Source organism: Mastomys coucha, unplaced genomic scaffold (assembly GCF_008632895.1).
Source record: "Mastomys coucha isolate ucsf_1 unplaced genomic scaffold, UCSF_Mcou_1 pScaffold4, whole genome shotgun sequence".
NCBI lineage: Eukaryota > Metazoa > Chordata > Mammalia > Rodentia > Muridae > Mastomys > Mastomys coucha.
This window is the reverse complement of record NW_022196910.1, coordinates 606,710-622,361: the sequence shown is the minus strand read 5'-3', so window position 1 is coordinate 622,361 and position 15,652 is coordinate 606,710. Positions and strand designations below refer to the sequence as shown.

Genomic DNA, 15,652 nt, shown 5'->3' with positions numbered 1-15,652 from the left:
ACAACCATCTGTAATGGGATCTGATGCCCTCTTCTGGTGTGTCTGAAGACAGCTACAGAGTACTCATAATAAATACAATAAATAAATCTTTTTTAAAAAAAAATAGGGAAGAAAATGTATATAAAGTCCTAAAAAGTCCTGAGCATCCATCCACACGTGCAGTCTTGACTCTGCCTGGATTCCACAAAAACAAACAAAACAAAACAAAACAAAAAAACCCACCCACAGCCTTTGTGCAAAAACCCCCGAGGCAGGATTATTGGAGGAGCAGAGGCCCAGGTGTCTGGGGCCCAGGGAGAGCAGTGTCAGGGAGGCGAAGGCACGGGTAGGGATGGGGTGGGAAGACAGGTGGGCGCCTCCTCGGGTTGAAGGCTGCATGCCCTCGCACAGAACCACTTGGCAGTCAGCGCTCACAGAGGGGACAAATGGGAGAGACTCCATTTTGGAAGTGATCCCTTGGTGCAGCCTCTGCCTTTCTAATGGGAAACTCAGCCCACGTGAAGACCCACAGTCAGGTGCCAGCCCCGGGTGGCCAGCCTGAAGCTCTAGATCTGGATAGATGAGTCCCACTCCCACCTCACCCTGCTTGCAGAGGGAAGCCTTACTGCTTGGCGGCTGCCCGTTTGCCCAGGCCTCTCACTGACACTGGACCCTCCGTCCATCATCCATCATGGAGCCCTGTGCTCTCCCATGTGGCCTGTTGGTCATTTGTATCCCAGCCAGGAAGGATGTGAGTGTCCCACTGTTGGATACTTGAGACAGGTCATCACAGTGAGTGGCCCCCAGTGGTCATCACAAAAGCTACAGACTGAATATGTAAAACCCTTCAGGGTGGAATGTGGGTGTCAGGGGAGGCTGGATCCCACAGTCCCGGCCGCAAACTGTTTTGTTTTGAGTGGCGGGTTGACAACCCCCATTCTGGGACTTTTAGGCAAGGTTCTTTTGGGAGGGTCTCATGTAGCCCAGGCTAGCCTGAGACAAACTGTGTTTTATGATAGCTGATCCTGATCCACTTGCTTCCACGGTGCAGTTACTGTGGTGCATGCTGGGTGCACTTTGCCCAGTGAACCCCGTTTTTAGCTGGGGGTGACAATGATGTCACTGGACTTGATGTCTGGGGACATGTGTCACTCTTCACATGGAGTGAGTAGAAGCCAGGCATGGTGATCAGCACTGACAGAGCCCAGGACACCCACAGAATTCAAAGGACAAAGCTGACAGAGAACCTCTCTCTCTCTCTAGCCCCTCACAGGGTTCCCAGTGCCTTCTGGGTACTCAGCTCCTAACTCAGAATGCAGCCTGCTCCAACCAGTGTCCTAGAGTCACCTGCCTTCATGTCATCCCCCAAACGGGCCCAAAACAATGAAACTGAGACTACATCTGCCCCTCTGCCAACAGCTGTGTGATTTTGGCCATGTCAACTCCCCTCTCTGTGCCTCTAGTTCTTCATTCTCTTAGGAACACTGGTAGCTCCTCCCTATTCAAGTGTTTAAGCCAGAGCCTGGTGCAGAGAGAGGGAACTGGAGAGATGGCCCAGTGATTACAGCACCATCTGTGACTCTAGCTCCAGGGAACCCAACGCCCCCTCTGACGATTGTGGGAAGTGCATGCATGTGCAGGGATGCATGAAATAAAAAACAAATACAAAACCAAAAATGTCATGATACAGAATCAGGTTGCATGGCCCAAGCCTGATATCCCAGCTTTTGTGGGAGCCGAGGCAGAAGAATCCCAAGTTCAAAGACAGCCTGGACAACTTAGTGAGACCCAGCCTGAAAAAGGAGAGTACATACTAAGAGGGCTGGGGCCTGGCTCAGGGGCTGAGTCCACCCCAGACCTCCCAACCTGTCCTGCATGAGGGAGGTCCTTGGACTTCATAGTCAATAAGTTAGTTTATATGTCAGCTCATGCATTAAACACAGCTTGGCCATAATTCTCTACTTCCCTGCATGCTATAGAAAATTACTTGTCCCTGGTCTACAGAGTGAGTTCCAGGACAGCCAGGGCTACACAGAGAAACCCTGTCTCGAAAAAACAAAACAAAAAACAAAAAGGAAAAGAAAATTACTTGTCGCCAGGCAGTGGTGGTGCGTGTCTTTAATCCCAGCACTTGGGAGGCAGAGGCAGGTGGATTTCTGAGTTTGAGGCCAGCCTGGTCTACAGAGTGAGTTCCAGGATAGCCAGGGCTACACAGAGAAACCCTGTCTCGAAGAAAAAAAAAAGAAAATTACTTGTCTTGGGGAGGAGGGCTGTGATTAGGATATAAAGTGAATGAATGAACAAATAAACAAACAAATAAATAAATGGAAAGGGAAAATTGTTTGTTTGTTGTTTATCCATCTACCCACCCACCCATCCATCTACCATCCACCCATCCATCCATCCACCCACCCATCCATCCATCTACCCATCCATCCATCCATTCACCCACCCATCCATCCATCCATCCACCCATCCACCCACCCATCCATCCATCTACCCATCCATCCATCCATCCACCCACCCATCCATCCATCCATCCATCCACCCATCCATCCATCTACCCATCCATCCATCCATTCACCCACCCATCCATCCATCCATCCATCCACCTATCCATCCATCTACCCATCCATCCATCCATTCACCCACCCATCCATCCATCCATTCACCCACCCATCCATCCATCTACCCATCCATCCATCCATCCACCCACCCATCCATCCATCCATCCACCCATCCACCCACCCATCCATCCATCTACCCATCCATCCATCCATTCACCCACCCATCCATCCATCCATCCATCCACCCACCCACCTATCCATCCATCCATTCACCCATCCATCCATCTACCCATCCATCCATCCATTCATCAGCTTTTTGGGGTTGCACTATGTAATTCAGGGTGTCCTGGAGAGGTCTCTCTAGACCAGGCTGAACTCACAGAGATCTCCCTGCCTCTTCCTCCTGAATGATGAGAATAAAGACATGTACCACTGCTGTCCAGTTGATAAAAAAACAAATTCCTGTCTCAAAACAGCAGATGTGATGATTCCTAGGCCCGCAGTGGCCTACTCTGACCCCCACTGTTGGGCTTGTCCTCCCGTGGTGGTGTCCCATCCTCTTAAGCGGCTGAGTCTACTCCTTAGTAGTTACTTCAAGAGAAACTGTGCCATCCTGTCCTGGAGGCTGGGAAGTCAAGGCAGGGATGTGGCCACATAGGGCCAGCTGCTGCCATGTGACACTTGACAACTCTGGCCGTGTTGGAATCAAAGACTGCCAGAAAGCCACAGAAAGAGGGTCTGTATGCCCCAAAGTGGTACAGGACGATGATCACAGGGAAGGCTGGTCTGACGCAGGAGGGTCAGGAGTTCAGGTTTTCCTCTGCTAAAGTTCCAGACCAGCCTGAGCTACATGACTCTGTTTCTATAAAATAAAATAAGACAATGTCACAGGTAAACAGTGGGACCTTTACCAAAAGCTCTATGAGCTGGGTATGGGTCAGTACCAGGAGCAGCCGCTTGGACTCCTGCTTCTGGGGACCAGAATCTGGGTCCTGGTCCTGTCTCCTGAGGCCTGGAGTCTCCAAGGCTCCCTCTTTACTTCATCTGCCGTCTGTGGCTGGAGAAGGCCCTGATCTCCCCACTGGGGTTTGGCACAGCGGTGGCCTGGCTGAGCTTGGCTGGCCACTGTGACCTCTCTTCTCTAACCTCATGGGCCACTTGATATTTGTCTCCATCTGTCTCAGGTATGGAACTGTTTGAGACAGGGTCTTGCTATACAGCTCAAGCTAGCCTGAAATTGTAGAAGTCCTTCTGCCTCAGCTTGCTCTGAAATGTTGGGGTAAATAGTACTGGCCCAGAGAACTATTTTATGTATTTATTTATGTTTTATTTTTTTATTAATTTTAAGACAGGGCTCATGGAGCCCTGGCTGTCCTGGAACTCACAAGGTGGCCTTGAATTTACAGAGATCTGCCTGCCTCTGCCTCTGAAGGGCTGAGACTAAAGGCATGTGTTACCACACTGGCATATTTGTTTTATTTGTTTTGGTTTTGGTTTTGGTTTTGGTTTTTGGACACGTCTCACCTCAGTAAACCGGGCCACAGGTTGATGCTGAAGTTTCGACAATCCTCCTGCCTCAGCTTCCCAAGTGCTGGGATGACACTAGGACTTGGGGAATTCTTACTTTTTATTTATGAGACAGGTCTCTCTGTGTAGCCCTGGTCCCAGAATTCTATGTAGACCAGGCTGGTCTCAAATCAGAGATTCCCCCAGCCTCTTGCCTCCTGAGTGCTTGGATTAAAGGTGTGGGCCACCACTGTGTCCTGTGGCCGGCTTTAACTTTTTGATGTTTTGAGATAAGGGCTCCTGTAGCCCAGGTTGTATTCACCGTGTAGATCAGGCTGGCTTCCATCTACCTTAACCTACCCAGCACTGGTCATAGGTCTTGTACCCCAACACAAACCATGTCTTACTTTTTGTTGTTTTGAGACAGGCTCTCTGGTAGCCCCGGGGTGGTCTGGAACACTTGATCCTCATGCCTCTGCACCCCAGTCAGTAGATTACAGGCCTGGGCCCCCTTCCTACCTCTGTGGGACAGGTGTCACTCTGCTGCCCAGTGTGCCCCCCAGCCGTGCCAACCCTCCCGACTCCAAAGAAGACGTAGCACACTGTAGGCACTCCATAAATCCACCCTGAAGCCTGGGCGTCCCGGCTGGGAGTCTGTGGCCTTGGGACTGGGGGCGGGGGGCACGGAGGCAGGCCTCGGGCCGGGGTTCCGGGCCGTGGCGGGGGCGGGGCGCGCGGGGCCAAGGTCACGGGTGGGGCGTCCGGGCCTGCGCAGTGCCGGGCGCGGCAGGTGGAGCGGGAGCCCGGGCGGCACCGCGTCGCCATTACACAATAGCGCGGGCGGCGCGGGCGGGCGGCGGGCGGCGCAGGAGGCGGGACGCGGGGCCCCGGAGCTGTCGATCGGGGACAAAGCGCGGCCGCCCGGCGCCCCCCGAGCCGCCCGAGCCGGGGCGCAGCCCGCGCCCCCCGCGACTGACATGATGTTTCCGCAAAGCCGGCACTCGGTAAGGGGAACCCCGCGCACTGCACCCCAGAGCTCTCCCTGCACCCCCAGCTCAGCTCACTGCACCTCCGGCGCTCACCCTGCACCCTAGCTCAGCTCACTGCACCCCTTCTAGGTCGGATCCCGTCTGTCTCCCCGCCCAGGGCCTGCCCCAGGGGCTCCCTACGCTTTCCCGGCTCCTACAGGCCTGTCCTGTCGCCCCAGCCCTGGGCTCCTCTCCAGGGTTCTTGCACCCCACAACCCGGACCCTACGCACCCTACTAGCCCAGCACTGCATCCTTCAGCCCGGATCCCTGAACTTTGATCCCTGCCCTGAGTCCCCTCACCGCCTCTCCCACACCTCGCCCATCCCGTCTCCAAGGTCTTCTCCCCCCCACCCCACCCCCGGGCTCCCGATCAGCCTGTCTTCAGTCTTGGGCCCGCACCCCACTGCAGCCGCATTCGGCCTGTCTCCCAGAACTGGGGCTCAGGCCCAGAGCTGCAGCACCCCAGGCACAAGCCCATCATCCCTTCACCCCAGACGCGCATGTCCTCCAGCCCAAGACCTTGCGTCCCCACCTCTGTGCTCTGCACCCCCCAGGCCCAGCTCTCTAAGAGCTCTAGACTGGTCTGCCACCAAGTCCAAGGCCCTGCACCCACCATCACCTCGGCCCCGCACTTCCTTCCATCTCAGATCTGCCCTGTCCCCAAGTCTGGTGCCCTCTACCCTCCAATCCAGTCCCCGCACCCCCTGTCTCTCCCTTCAGCCCTGTCGGGCCCGGCGTCACCATCCGGGCCCAGCGCCACCCCCAGCCTGGCTTTGCGTCCCTTCTCCAGCTGCAGGCCCCGCACCCCAGCGGCCTTTCTCCTCCCAGCCCCCATCCTGCACCCTCAGCACTAGGGTTGGAGGGACCCTGTGCCTGTATAATGCCCAGTGCTTCCTTGTCCTGAGCCGGATGCCCCCCAGTCTCCACTCCCCCTCCAGCACTAGGCTCCGGCCCCCTCACATCCAAGCCCAGGCCCATCTGTCGCCTCCCACACCAGCTCCCAGTGGCCTTGCTCCCACACCTTGCCCCTTGACTTGCTCCCCAGATCCCAGAATCTTACACTCTAACTCCTGACCCAGTACCCTCATGCCAGCCCTATACATGCCCCCCTCCACCTCGCTCCCCAGCTCCCCAGCTCCCAGCTCTCTTCCTAACTCCCAGGCCATGACTTCCCCGTGGCTTTTTGGCTGGGGCCTGGGGGAACCCCTCAAGGCACCCCTTGAGCTGGGCATCTTTGGGGGGTACCCTCCTGAAGAGCACACCCCTGAGGAAACAGGTGTGGTGGGGTACCCCCAGGAAATGTACAGTGGTAAGCTAGGCACCTCTTCCGGGCTGGCTTTGAAGGGAGGCCTGTGCCACCCTACTTGACTTAGAGGGGCTTTCTGGGGAGTTCCTCCCAGGGCAGCCGGAGGACAGAGTGCACCCTGCCCCATGGGTGCTTGCCCCTCCCAAATGATCAGTGTGTAAAAGCCACCTCGATGCCTGAGGCCTCACAGCCCCTTCCTGGCTGCCAGGGCCTGTATATCGCTGCCCAGGAAGTGGGGCATGGGCGGGGCGGGGCTCTGCTCACCCTCCTGCACCCCGCAGGGCTCCTCCCACCTCCCCCAGCAGCTCAAGTTCACCACCTCCGACTCCTGTGACCGCATCAAAGATGAGTTCCAGCTGCTACAGGCGCAGTATCACAGGTGAGCCCTGGCCAGGGGATCCCCATATGTCTCTAGCATCAAGGAAGGCTGGGTGCAGGGGTGGGTGCCTCTGTCATCTCAGGACTCAGGAGGTGGGACCCAGAGGGTCAGCAGTTCAAGGTCATCCTCAGCTACTTAGCAAGTTGGCCAGCCTGGGCTACATGAGACCATGTGTCCAAAACCAAACAAGCAGACCCATGGTGTGGAAGAAGAAGCTAAGGCATATATATGTTCATGGTTTCAGAGGCCGGTCCCCGTGTTTACCACAGGCTGGAGTGGGTGACCAGAGAGTAATCGGCTCAGGTTCACACAGCCCTACCTTCTCCTCCTGTCCAGTTTTGGAGTGGGGTCCCACAGACCCTCTAGCCTGGTCACTCCCACCACAAATACTTTTCTCATTTCTGATGGGTCCCTCGTGTGAAACTGATCACTCTGAAGCCCAGAGGTGTCGGCAGCTTCTGAGGGTGCACAGCACAGAGGCAGGAAAAGCTGAAAGCAGCCTGAAGCTGGGAGGGTGGGAGGCCTAGGCTGGGCTCCCGCTTTATATAATCCAGTGGTGAGTAGGCATGGGTGTGCAGGCCCAACCTTCTAGCTCTCACACAGGCAGGTGAATGTAGTCGTTCTGGGCTAGCCTGAGCAAACCTCTGTCTCAGAAAACTAATAATAATGATAAAGCCTTTATTTATTTTTTAAAAGATTTATTATATTTACATATAATATGTACACTGTAGCTGTCTTCAGACACACCAGAAGAGGACATCAGATCCCATTATAGATGGTTGTGAGCCACCATGTGGTTGCTGGGATTTGAACTCAGGACTTCTGGAAGAACAGTCAGTGCTCTTAACCACTGAGCCATCTCTCCAGCCCAATGATAAAACCTTTAAAAGACCCTTAGAGCCAGGCAGTGGTGGCTCATGCTTTTAATTCCAGCACTTGGGAGGCAGAGGCAGACAGATTTCTGAGTTCGAGGCCAGCCTGGTCTACAGAGTGAGTTCCAGGACAGCCAGGGCTACACAGAGAAACCCTGTCTCGAAAAACCAAAAAAAAAAAAACGATCCTTAGATTTCTTCGAGAAAAACAAGTAAATCTCAGTGTTTGTGGGGTTTTCTGTTTTTAAAAAAATTTGAGCTTCTGACAGGCAAAGCCCAGGGTTCTAGACCAACCATTGACCCGCTGGGCTGTGCCCTCATGGTTCTGAGACCCCTCTTAGGCTGACTTCTTCCAGGGCACATAGTGCCCTGGGGGCTGTGTGTTGTCCCCTAAGCAAATGCCATCTCTGAGCTGCTTTGTGCTGTGCTCTGTGCACTATACCTGGGTTGGGCCTGTGGGGGGCTTCTGGGGAAGTCCTATGTTGACTTTCTCCCATCAACCATTGTGCAGGACCTCGTGTGATCACTGGCGAGGCACACTAGCCTTATATGAGTGTGTGTGTGAGTGAGAGTGTATGAGTGTGTGTGTATGAGTATGTGTGAGTGAGTGTGTGTGTGTGTGAGTGAGTGTGTGTGTATGAGTGAGTATGTGTGTGTGTGTGAGTGAGTGTGTGAGTGAGTGAGTGTGTGTATGAGTGAGTATGTGTGTGTGTGTGTGTGAGTGAGTGTGTGAGTGAGTGAGTGTATGTGAGTGTGTGTGTAGAAACCATGGCGTGACTAGGGGTCCACCACTCAGTCCTGTACCCCTGAGTGAGTACGGCCCTCACCATTTGGAGAGCACATCAGAAATCTGCTGGGCTAACAAGCACTATCACAAACCAGGCTTTCCCATTTCTCTTGCTTGAGCCACAGGCACTTGAGCGAGTGGCTGAGCCTATTCATGGCTGAGAACAGGGTCTCGCGGTGCGGTCAAGTGGTGGCCTTGGGTTCTTGACCCTTCGAGATGCGCTTGGCTGGCTTTATATTTGTCTGTTTGTTTGTTTTTGTTTTTTTCCAGCACAGGGTCCCGGTCTGTAGAGCAGGCTGGCCTCAAACTCACAGATATCCACCTGTCTTACCCTCCCAAGCTCTAAGGCTTGTTTGGATTTAAAAAGAAATATTCTGATGGGCTTGACTGCATAGGACTTTAACCCCAGCACTGGGGAGGCAGAGGTGGGCAGATCTCTGAGTTCCAGGACAGTCAGGGCAGTCAGGGGTACACAGAGAAACCCTGTCTTGCAAGGAAAAAAAAAGGAAGGGAGGGGAGAGAGAAAGAAAGGTTATTACATTGAGCGGGGGAGGTAGTGCTGTTGTTCAGGTGTGGAGGTCAGAGGACAGCTTGGGGGAGTAACTGCTAGGCATGGTGGCAAGAGCCTCCCGGACTGAGTAGCCTCCTAGGACTGCAGAGTGGCTAGCCAGCCACAGGACCAGCCCACTGTGACTCCACTGACCTGTCCTGGTTCCTCCTGGTCCAGGAAGGTTGCCACTACAAAGAGAAGGCAAGGGGGGCCCACAGAGGTAGAGCAGACAGCCTAGAACCTCACAGCACGGGAAGACGGGCAGCCTAGAACCTCACAGCACGGGCAGGCAGAGCAACCCCAGCTGCCAGCTCTGACATAACTAGAGAGAAAGAGGGGCTGGATCTGAAGAAGGTTCCTGAAGCCAGGACACCTTGGGGTGCTTTGTTCCTTTCAGCCCTGGGCCATCTCAGTCTTCAGCATCTGTCTGTGTGGAGAATTCCCCTCCGGTTTGAGTACTTGGGTTACTGCACACTGTGTGACCTTGAACCTCTCACTCACCCTCTCTGGGCACCCACTGAGTCATGCTGAGACAGATAGAGGGATGACGAGCTTTGCAGGTCTCCTCAGTCCTGTAGGAAGGCTCCCCTGACTTTGGTAGTTGTTATTCTATTGAGAACGCTTTTGTAATTTCAGTGGGGGAGACTGAGTAACCCCGCCTGCCCAGGATTGCAGAAAACCCAGGGGTGTCCTTAAATGCAGCCAGATGTGGTGTTGTGGGGGAGGCTTCTCAGTTTGCAGCTTGGGGCTGTAGCTCAGTTGGTCCCAGCACCCGGTAGGTAGAGGCAAGGAGGATCAGGAGGACTTCAAAGTCATCCTTAGCTACGTAATGAGTTCAAGGCTAGCCTGTCTCAAAAAGAAAAACAAACAAACAAACAAACAAAAAAAAAAAACAAAAGTTTTTAGCTTGACCCTCCAGAGGTGCCCCCCACCCTGAGGGGGGGACCTCAGTTGGCTTCCCTTGTGTGTCCTCAGCCTGAAGCTGGAGTGTGACAAGCTGGCCAGCGAGAAGTCAGAGATGCAAAGGCATTACGTCATGGTAAAGCCCCCTCTGGGACTGGGGGGGGAGGCAGCGACCCCAGACTCCCCACATACCGCAGATGCCTGCTACCGAGTCCCCATGGGCTCAGGGCAGCCTGGCCACCGGCCCAGGTAGTGGCTGAGGTGCCAAACCACCGGCTCGCAGCGTGGGCCAGCTAGGTCTCAGCCGTCCTTGGCGGCCGGGGGAGGAGGCAGCTGTGGAAGCCTGCCACAGCCAGCCAGCCGGAAGCAACAGTCCCCTCCCTCCAGGCCATCCGGCCAGGCATCCCTTAACCCTTCCATGACCGGAGCCCTCCTAGCCCCCACAGGACCAAAGGGATTGTGCCTCAGCCCTGTAGTTCCCAGAGGGGGACGTTGCTGGGGTCTTGGGGCATTGTGACTGGGGTCTTGAAGAACAAATAGGAGCTCACTGGATGGGGGTAGGGTGGAATAGCCTTGCTGGAATGTGCCGGGGAGAGGCAGGCCACTGACACACTTCTCCGCCTCACAGTACTATGAGATGTCTTACGGATTGAACATCGAGATGCACAAACAGGTAAGCCGCAGTGTTCCTCCTCTATGCCCCCAGTGCCCTGTGATTCCCCGACTGAGCGTTAAGGCCACTCCCGTTCTCTCCTCCCCTCCCCTCCCCTCCCCTCCGAGTGCCCCAAGCACTGAGGGAAAATCACGTGTTCCTTCCAGGCTGAAATTGTGAAGAGGCTGAATGGGATCTGTGCCCAGGTTCTGCCCTATTTGTCACAGGAGGTAAGCAAGCCACCAGCAGGGGGCAGTGGGGTTCCCTCTGCACCTTGCTGAGCACCCCCCTCTGGGCACACACCTGCCCTCTCTGAACTTAGCAAAGGTGAGAAGTGGAGCAGCTGGAGTCAGACCCCTGTGGCAAAAGGCAGAAAGGGCTCCCGGGGTGGGTGGGCACCGATGATGGGGGCCGAGGGTGGGCGGCCAGGTGGTTCCTGCCGACCAGTTCTGAGGAAATCCCTGTGAAGCTGGATTCCTAGTCTCCCACCCCAGCAGCCCCCGAGCCCCGAGGACAGGACTTCTTTTGTGCGTTTGCACGGGAGCCCCTCCCCCCTTATTTTTAGGTACCTGTCCCTTTCCAGCTTGTCTGTCCCTTTGCCTGAGAGAACTCTTGTCTATTCCAGCATCAGCAGCAGGTCCTGGGAGCCATCGAGAGAGCCAAGCAGGTCACAGCTCCTGAGCTGAACTCCATCATCCGAGTAAGTCGGAGCCTCTGGTGGACAGGGGACTGACGGGTGACTTGGGTGGGCAGGTGTCTGACCCGTGACCAGGGTCAGGTGACAAGATCCTGGACTGACTCTGTCACCTCCCACCCCCACCCCACAGCAGCAGCTCCAGGCTCACCAGCTGTCCCAGCTGCAGGCGCTGGCCCTGCCCCTGACACCGCTGCCCGTCGGGCTCCAGCCGCCATCCCTCCCTGCGGTCAGCGCAGGCACAGGCCTGCTGTCACTCTCTGCTCTGGGCTCTCAGACCCACCTCTCCAAGGAGGACAAGAACGGACACGATGGAGACACCCACCAGGAGGATGACGGAGAGAAGTCGGATTAGCTCTTGGGGAGTGGGGAGGGGAGAACACCAGGGGAGACAGGCACTGAGTGTGCAGTGTTCTGAGGGCTACACAGCACACAGCTCGGTCACTACCCAAGCTTCCACCTCCAGTCCTGGTTCTGGCTGTGCACCCTGGGCCTAGGGGACGCCAGAGGGACACCCCAAGGCTACAGGGTTCTCCCCCACCTTCAACATTTCCCTGGGCCACAGCCACCAATCTCGGCCCAGAATGTACACAATGCTAGCTGCCCGTTTCCACCCTGTGCCCCCTGAATCTGCCCCTGTCCCCTTCTCTGCTTCCTGCACTGCACACCTGCTAGTCCCAGACCCCTCCCCCCAGCTCACCCAGCTCCGGTTCCCTCAAACACAAAAGAAGGGGACAGAGAGAAAGCATTGGCTCGGGACTACAGTGGGGGTGGGCACCCCACAAACTTCCCTCTCCCCTTCCCCAAATAAACGTGAGGGTTAAAAGTTGGTTTGTTTATGATTTCTTTTTCGTCCCAGTATTCTATGGCTATCATCTAAGAGAGGAAAAGAAGGATGACCCAGGAGTGTCTGTGCATAGAGTTAGCTTTGCTGGTCGCCTTGGCTCTGCCGAGAGGTGGAGAGCCGCTGTACTGAGGATGGGGTCTAGCTGTGCCTTCAAAATAAAAACATGAAAAGGTTGGCCACTGTGTCCCTGCTTCTGTCTTGTGGGGTGGGGGGCCTCTTTCCTCAGGGCACCCTGTGTCCTGCAAAAAGACACCCCTGGAGCAAGCAAAGGCCCAGAGAGGGTACACCGGGGACCTGGGGCTACACAGTGCAATTCAATGCTCAGGTTTCAAACTGTTTTGGCAGGGTGGCTGTGGCACCCATGTGGTTACCTTGAGAGATGGCCTGAGTGCTCTCTGTACCCCTTCCAAGCTAGGCTGTCCCTGGGGAAGCCTCTGCATGCAGCTCAGTTTTGGGCCTTTTTCCTTCTTGGTTTTCTGAAACAGGGTTTCTCTGTATAGCCTTTGACTGTCCTGGACTCATTCCTCAAAGTCAAAGAAATCCTCCTGCCTCTGCTTTCTGAGGCCAGGGATTATCATGTGCCACTTTTTTTTTTTTTTTCCTGAGACAGGGTTTCTCTGTGTAGCCCCCTGGCTGTCCTGGAACTCTGTAATCCAGGCTGGCCTCAAACTCAGAAATCCACTTGCCTCTGCCTCCCAAGTGCTGGGATTAAAGGCGTGCGCCACCACTGCCCGGCTTACCTGTTTTCTTTACTTGCTTCCTGTTTTGTTTTATATGTTTACTGGTTTGTCATGCCTGTGCCCGGTTTGAGGACACCTTGCGGGAATCTGTTCTCTTCCACTGTGGGCCCTAGGAATCAAACTCGGGATGTCAGGCTTTGCAGCAATCACCTCTACAGGCGAAGCCATATTTTACTGGACTAGTTTTTCTCATTTTTAGGCTGGCTTGGAACTTGGTTTGTAGCCCAGGCTGGCCTCACTTGGATCCCCAGACTGTTTTTGTGTTTTGAGACAGGTTCTTGCTACAGCCTCAGACTAAGCACCAAGCAGCCTGGAGTTCACCCTGGATCTTGGGGTGCTGTACCCACATGGGTTCTTTAGCCAAAGGGTCAGAGGGTCTGGGGGACCAAGGCTTCTCATACCTCAACTGGGTAAATAGTTTGAGGTGTCTCAGTGAGGAGCTCTCCGGGGAAGGTCCTGCCAGCAGCTGGGCTGGCAGTGGGGCGACCTCAGGGAGAGCACTGAGCCAGCCTGACCTTGTGCAATTGATCACCGATGTTCTGATCACCTGATAAAGTAGGGAGGAGGACAAGGAGGGGGCTGAGGGTCCCAGCTCCTTAAGTCCAAGACTTGAACCCATGGCAACAATGGTGACCAGGTGACCCCTGTATCCCCCCCTCCAAGGTCTTTCCTTAGGAATTTTGCTGGCTCTCTGGAGTCCTCCTGGGGGACCTTCTGCTACTCCATCTCTATGTCCCCATCTACTCGGTGGCTCTGACATCCTCTGTTCTGGGATCAGGCTGTGGCTTGGGAACTCTTGGGATTTCCTAAAACTCCATGGAAAGATTGAGACCCTACCCTGTGCCAGGCAAGGAGAGGACACCTCAGACAGCAACTGTTGCCTTTGACCTGGCCTCCGAGACTGCACCCTAAGACACATCAAATGACCCCCTTACCTGTTGTAAAGACAGGGAAACTGAGGCCCACTGAAGTTAAGGAAACCATACAATAGGCTACAAAAGGGTTGCTACACCCCCTCTGGGCAGTCAGCCTTTTTGTTGGAGGCCCTAGGAAGAGAACAAGCAGGGGAGACCAAGATAGCACCCACTCCCAAACCAGTAAGACGCCAAAGCACCAAGGCTTGCTGGGTATTGCCCTGTCCTCAGCTAAGCCTGAGTTCCTGTTGCTTCACATGAACAGGAGAGAAGCCCAGTGACAGCAAGCAGCTGGGCCAAGTCACACAGTCAATGTGTGTGGGGAAACCCAACTTTTCTCTCTTTCTCTCTTTCTCTCTCTCTTCCTTCCTTCTTCCCTTTCTTTCTTTCTTTATTTATTTGTGTGTAGATTTGTGTTTTTCTTTTTCATTTGTTTGGTTTTTTTTCAAGACAGAATTTCTCTGTGTATCCCTGGCTGTCCTGGAACTCACTCTGTAGACCAGACTGGTTTTGAACTCTGCCTCCCAAATGCTGGCATCAAAGGCCTCTGCCACCACCGCTCAGTAAAAACCTAACTTTTTCAAAACCCACTTGGTGTAAGGAGTCCATAATAGTGACGATGTAGGGAAGAGGGGAACTGAGAGGAGAGCAGACAGCCAGACTGGCAGAGACCTGAGGGAGTGCTGGTCACCGGCCTGGCAGCCGCTTCTCCTGGATCCGGTGTTCCTTCAGATGCTTGGATCTGGGAAGGGGGGCACCTGGGTCCTTGTAGGGTGTCAGGTCCTCTGGAGCCATGGTGGTGTTTGAACAGGAGAGTGGCACCCTCAGATGGGAGCAGCAGGAGATCATCTGGGGATGGGAACACAGAGGGACCAGGATGAAGACAGAAACAGGCCAGGCTCCAGGGAAGAAATCCCCACGTGGCTGCTGACTCTCTGGTCCTCCTGTAGCTCTGCCTCTGATTGCCCATGCCTCGGGCTGGGAAGCTCTTTATCCTTTGCTGTGCCTGCTGGGTTCCTACTCCTCTTCCCACGTGTTCCCTCCCCACCCTCCCCTACAAACCTCTCCACAGCCTGTGGGGCCTGGATGCTGGCTGCCAGCCAAGCCCCAGACAACCTTGACCGCCTCCTGCAGCCTCCTGTAGCCACCTCCCCTCCTCCCCTCCTCCCCTCCTCCCTTCCCCTGCTCTCCTCCCCTCCTCCTCTCCCTTCCTGCTCTCCTCGATCTACTCCCCCCTTTCCACCTCTCCCTTCTCTTCTCTTCTCTAGCTTTATTTCTCATCTCCTGACCCCTGCTTTCTTCTCTTCTCCTCCTACTAAAACAAACTCTCCTTCCAGCTCCCAGTCCGTCCAGGGCTGCGGGGCCTGCTGGGTGGCACTGTATGGCCTCTCCCTGCTGCTAATGCAGGAACAGAGGAAGAGGTGGCGGGTGACCTGTATTCGGCCTTAGATACAGGTACTGGTGACCCCAGCCCTGGGTCATGCTTTGCTGTTGGGCCCCAGGCAGGACCCTGGCCCTTTCTGGGCCACTCTGACCACACTGCAAACCAGGTAAAACCGAAGGAGAGAGGAGATACAAGTCCCAGCAAGTACAACAGAGGTGACTGCTGCCCAGCATGGACCAGGTGCATCCCCAGAACTAAAAAAGGAAGCTCCTCCCCCAAAGTTTACAAACCCTCAGATCCAGGTAAGCAAACACCAAGCAGCCATGTTTTCCTCATGGCTAACTTCAGTATTTATTTGGCACCTACTGTTTGCCTGGCTATGACTGTATGACAAGAACTCCAGCACTCCCTCCACTGTCAGGGAACGCACAAAATGGGGGCGAGGGCAGGAAGGCAAGAAAATCTGGGGCAGCCCGGCGGTGGTGGCACACACCTTTAATCCCAGCACTTGGGAGGCAGAGGCAGGCAGATTTCTGAGTTTGA

General features: G+C 54.9%; 2 protein-coding genes across 4 annotated transcripts in view; both read left to right on the top strand.

Moving 5' to 3' along the window:
* The first annotated feature begins 4,830 nt into the window (after nucleotides 1-4,830).
* On the top strand, nucleotides 4,831-12,246 carry Tle5 (TLE family member 5, transcriptional modulator). Of its 3 annotated transcripts, none has more exons than XM_031349215.1 (7): nucleotides 4,831-5,056; nucleotides 6,669-6,766; nucleotides 9,951-10,014; nucleotides 10,507-10,551; nucleotides 10,698-10,760; nucleotides 11,156-11,230; nucleotides 11,361-12,246. In XM_031349215.1, the coding sequence occupies exons 1-7, from the start codon at nucleotides 5,030-5,032 to the stop codon at nucleotides 11,577-11,579; spliced, it is 591 nt and encodes a 196-aa protein (XP_031205075.1). In that variant the 5' UTR covers nucleotides 4,831-5,029; the 3' UTR covers nucleotides 11,580-12,246. The 3 variants fall into 3 exon arrangements, with proteins under 3 accessions (XP_031205075.1, XP_031205074.1, XP_031205073.1); XM_031349214.1 differs by having other exon boundaries at nucleotides 4,837-5,056; nucleotides 11,358-12,246; XM_031349213.1 differs by lacking the exon at nucleotides 4,831-5,056 and having other exon boundaries at nucleotides 6,612-6,766; nucleotides 11,358-12,246.
* A 2,699-nt stretch (nucleotides 12,247-14,945) lies between these two features.
* Nucleotides 14,946-15,652, top strand: part of Tle2 (TLE family member 2, transcriptional corepressor) — a 22,554-nt gene continuing 21,847 nt past the window's right edge. Inside the window, exons 1-2 of the mRNA XM_031349204.1 lie at nucleotides 14,946-15,180; nucleotides 15,276-15,411. The gene's annotated coding sequence lies outside the window, so the exon portion shown is untranslated. The remainder of the gene's footprint in view (nucleotides 15,181-15,275; nucleotides 15,412-15,652) is intronic.

Coding starts and splice junctions, on each gene's coding strand:
- Tle5 (XM_031349213.1), top strand. CDS start 6,627: ATGGGCGGGGCGGGGCTCTGCTCACCCTCCTGCACCCCGCAGGGCTCC. Junction 10,761..11,155: donor TGCCCTATTTGTCACAGGAG/GTAAGCAAGCCA, acceptor TGTCTATTCCAG/CATCAGCAGCAGGTCCTGGG. Junction 11,231..11,357: donor AGCTGAACTCCATCATCCGA/GTAAGTCGGAGC, acceptor CCCACCCCACAG/CAGCAGCTCCAGGCTCACCA.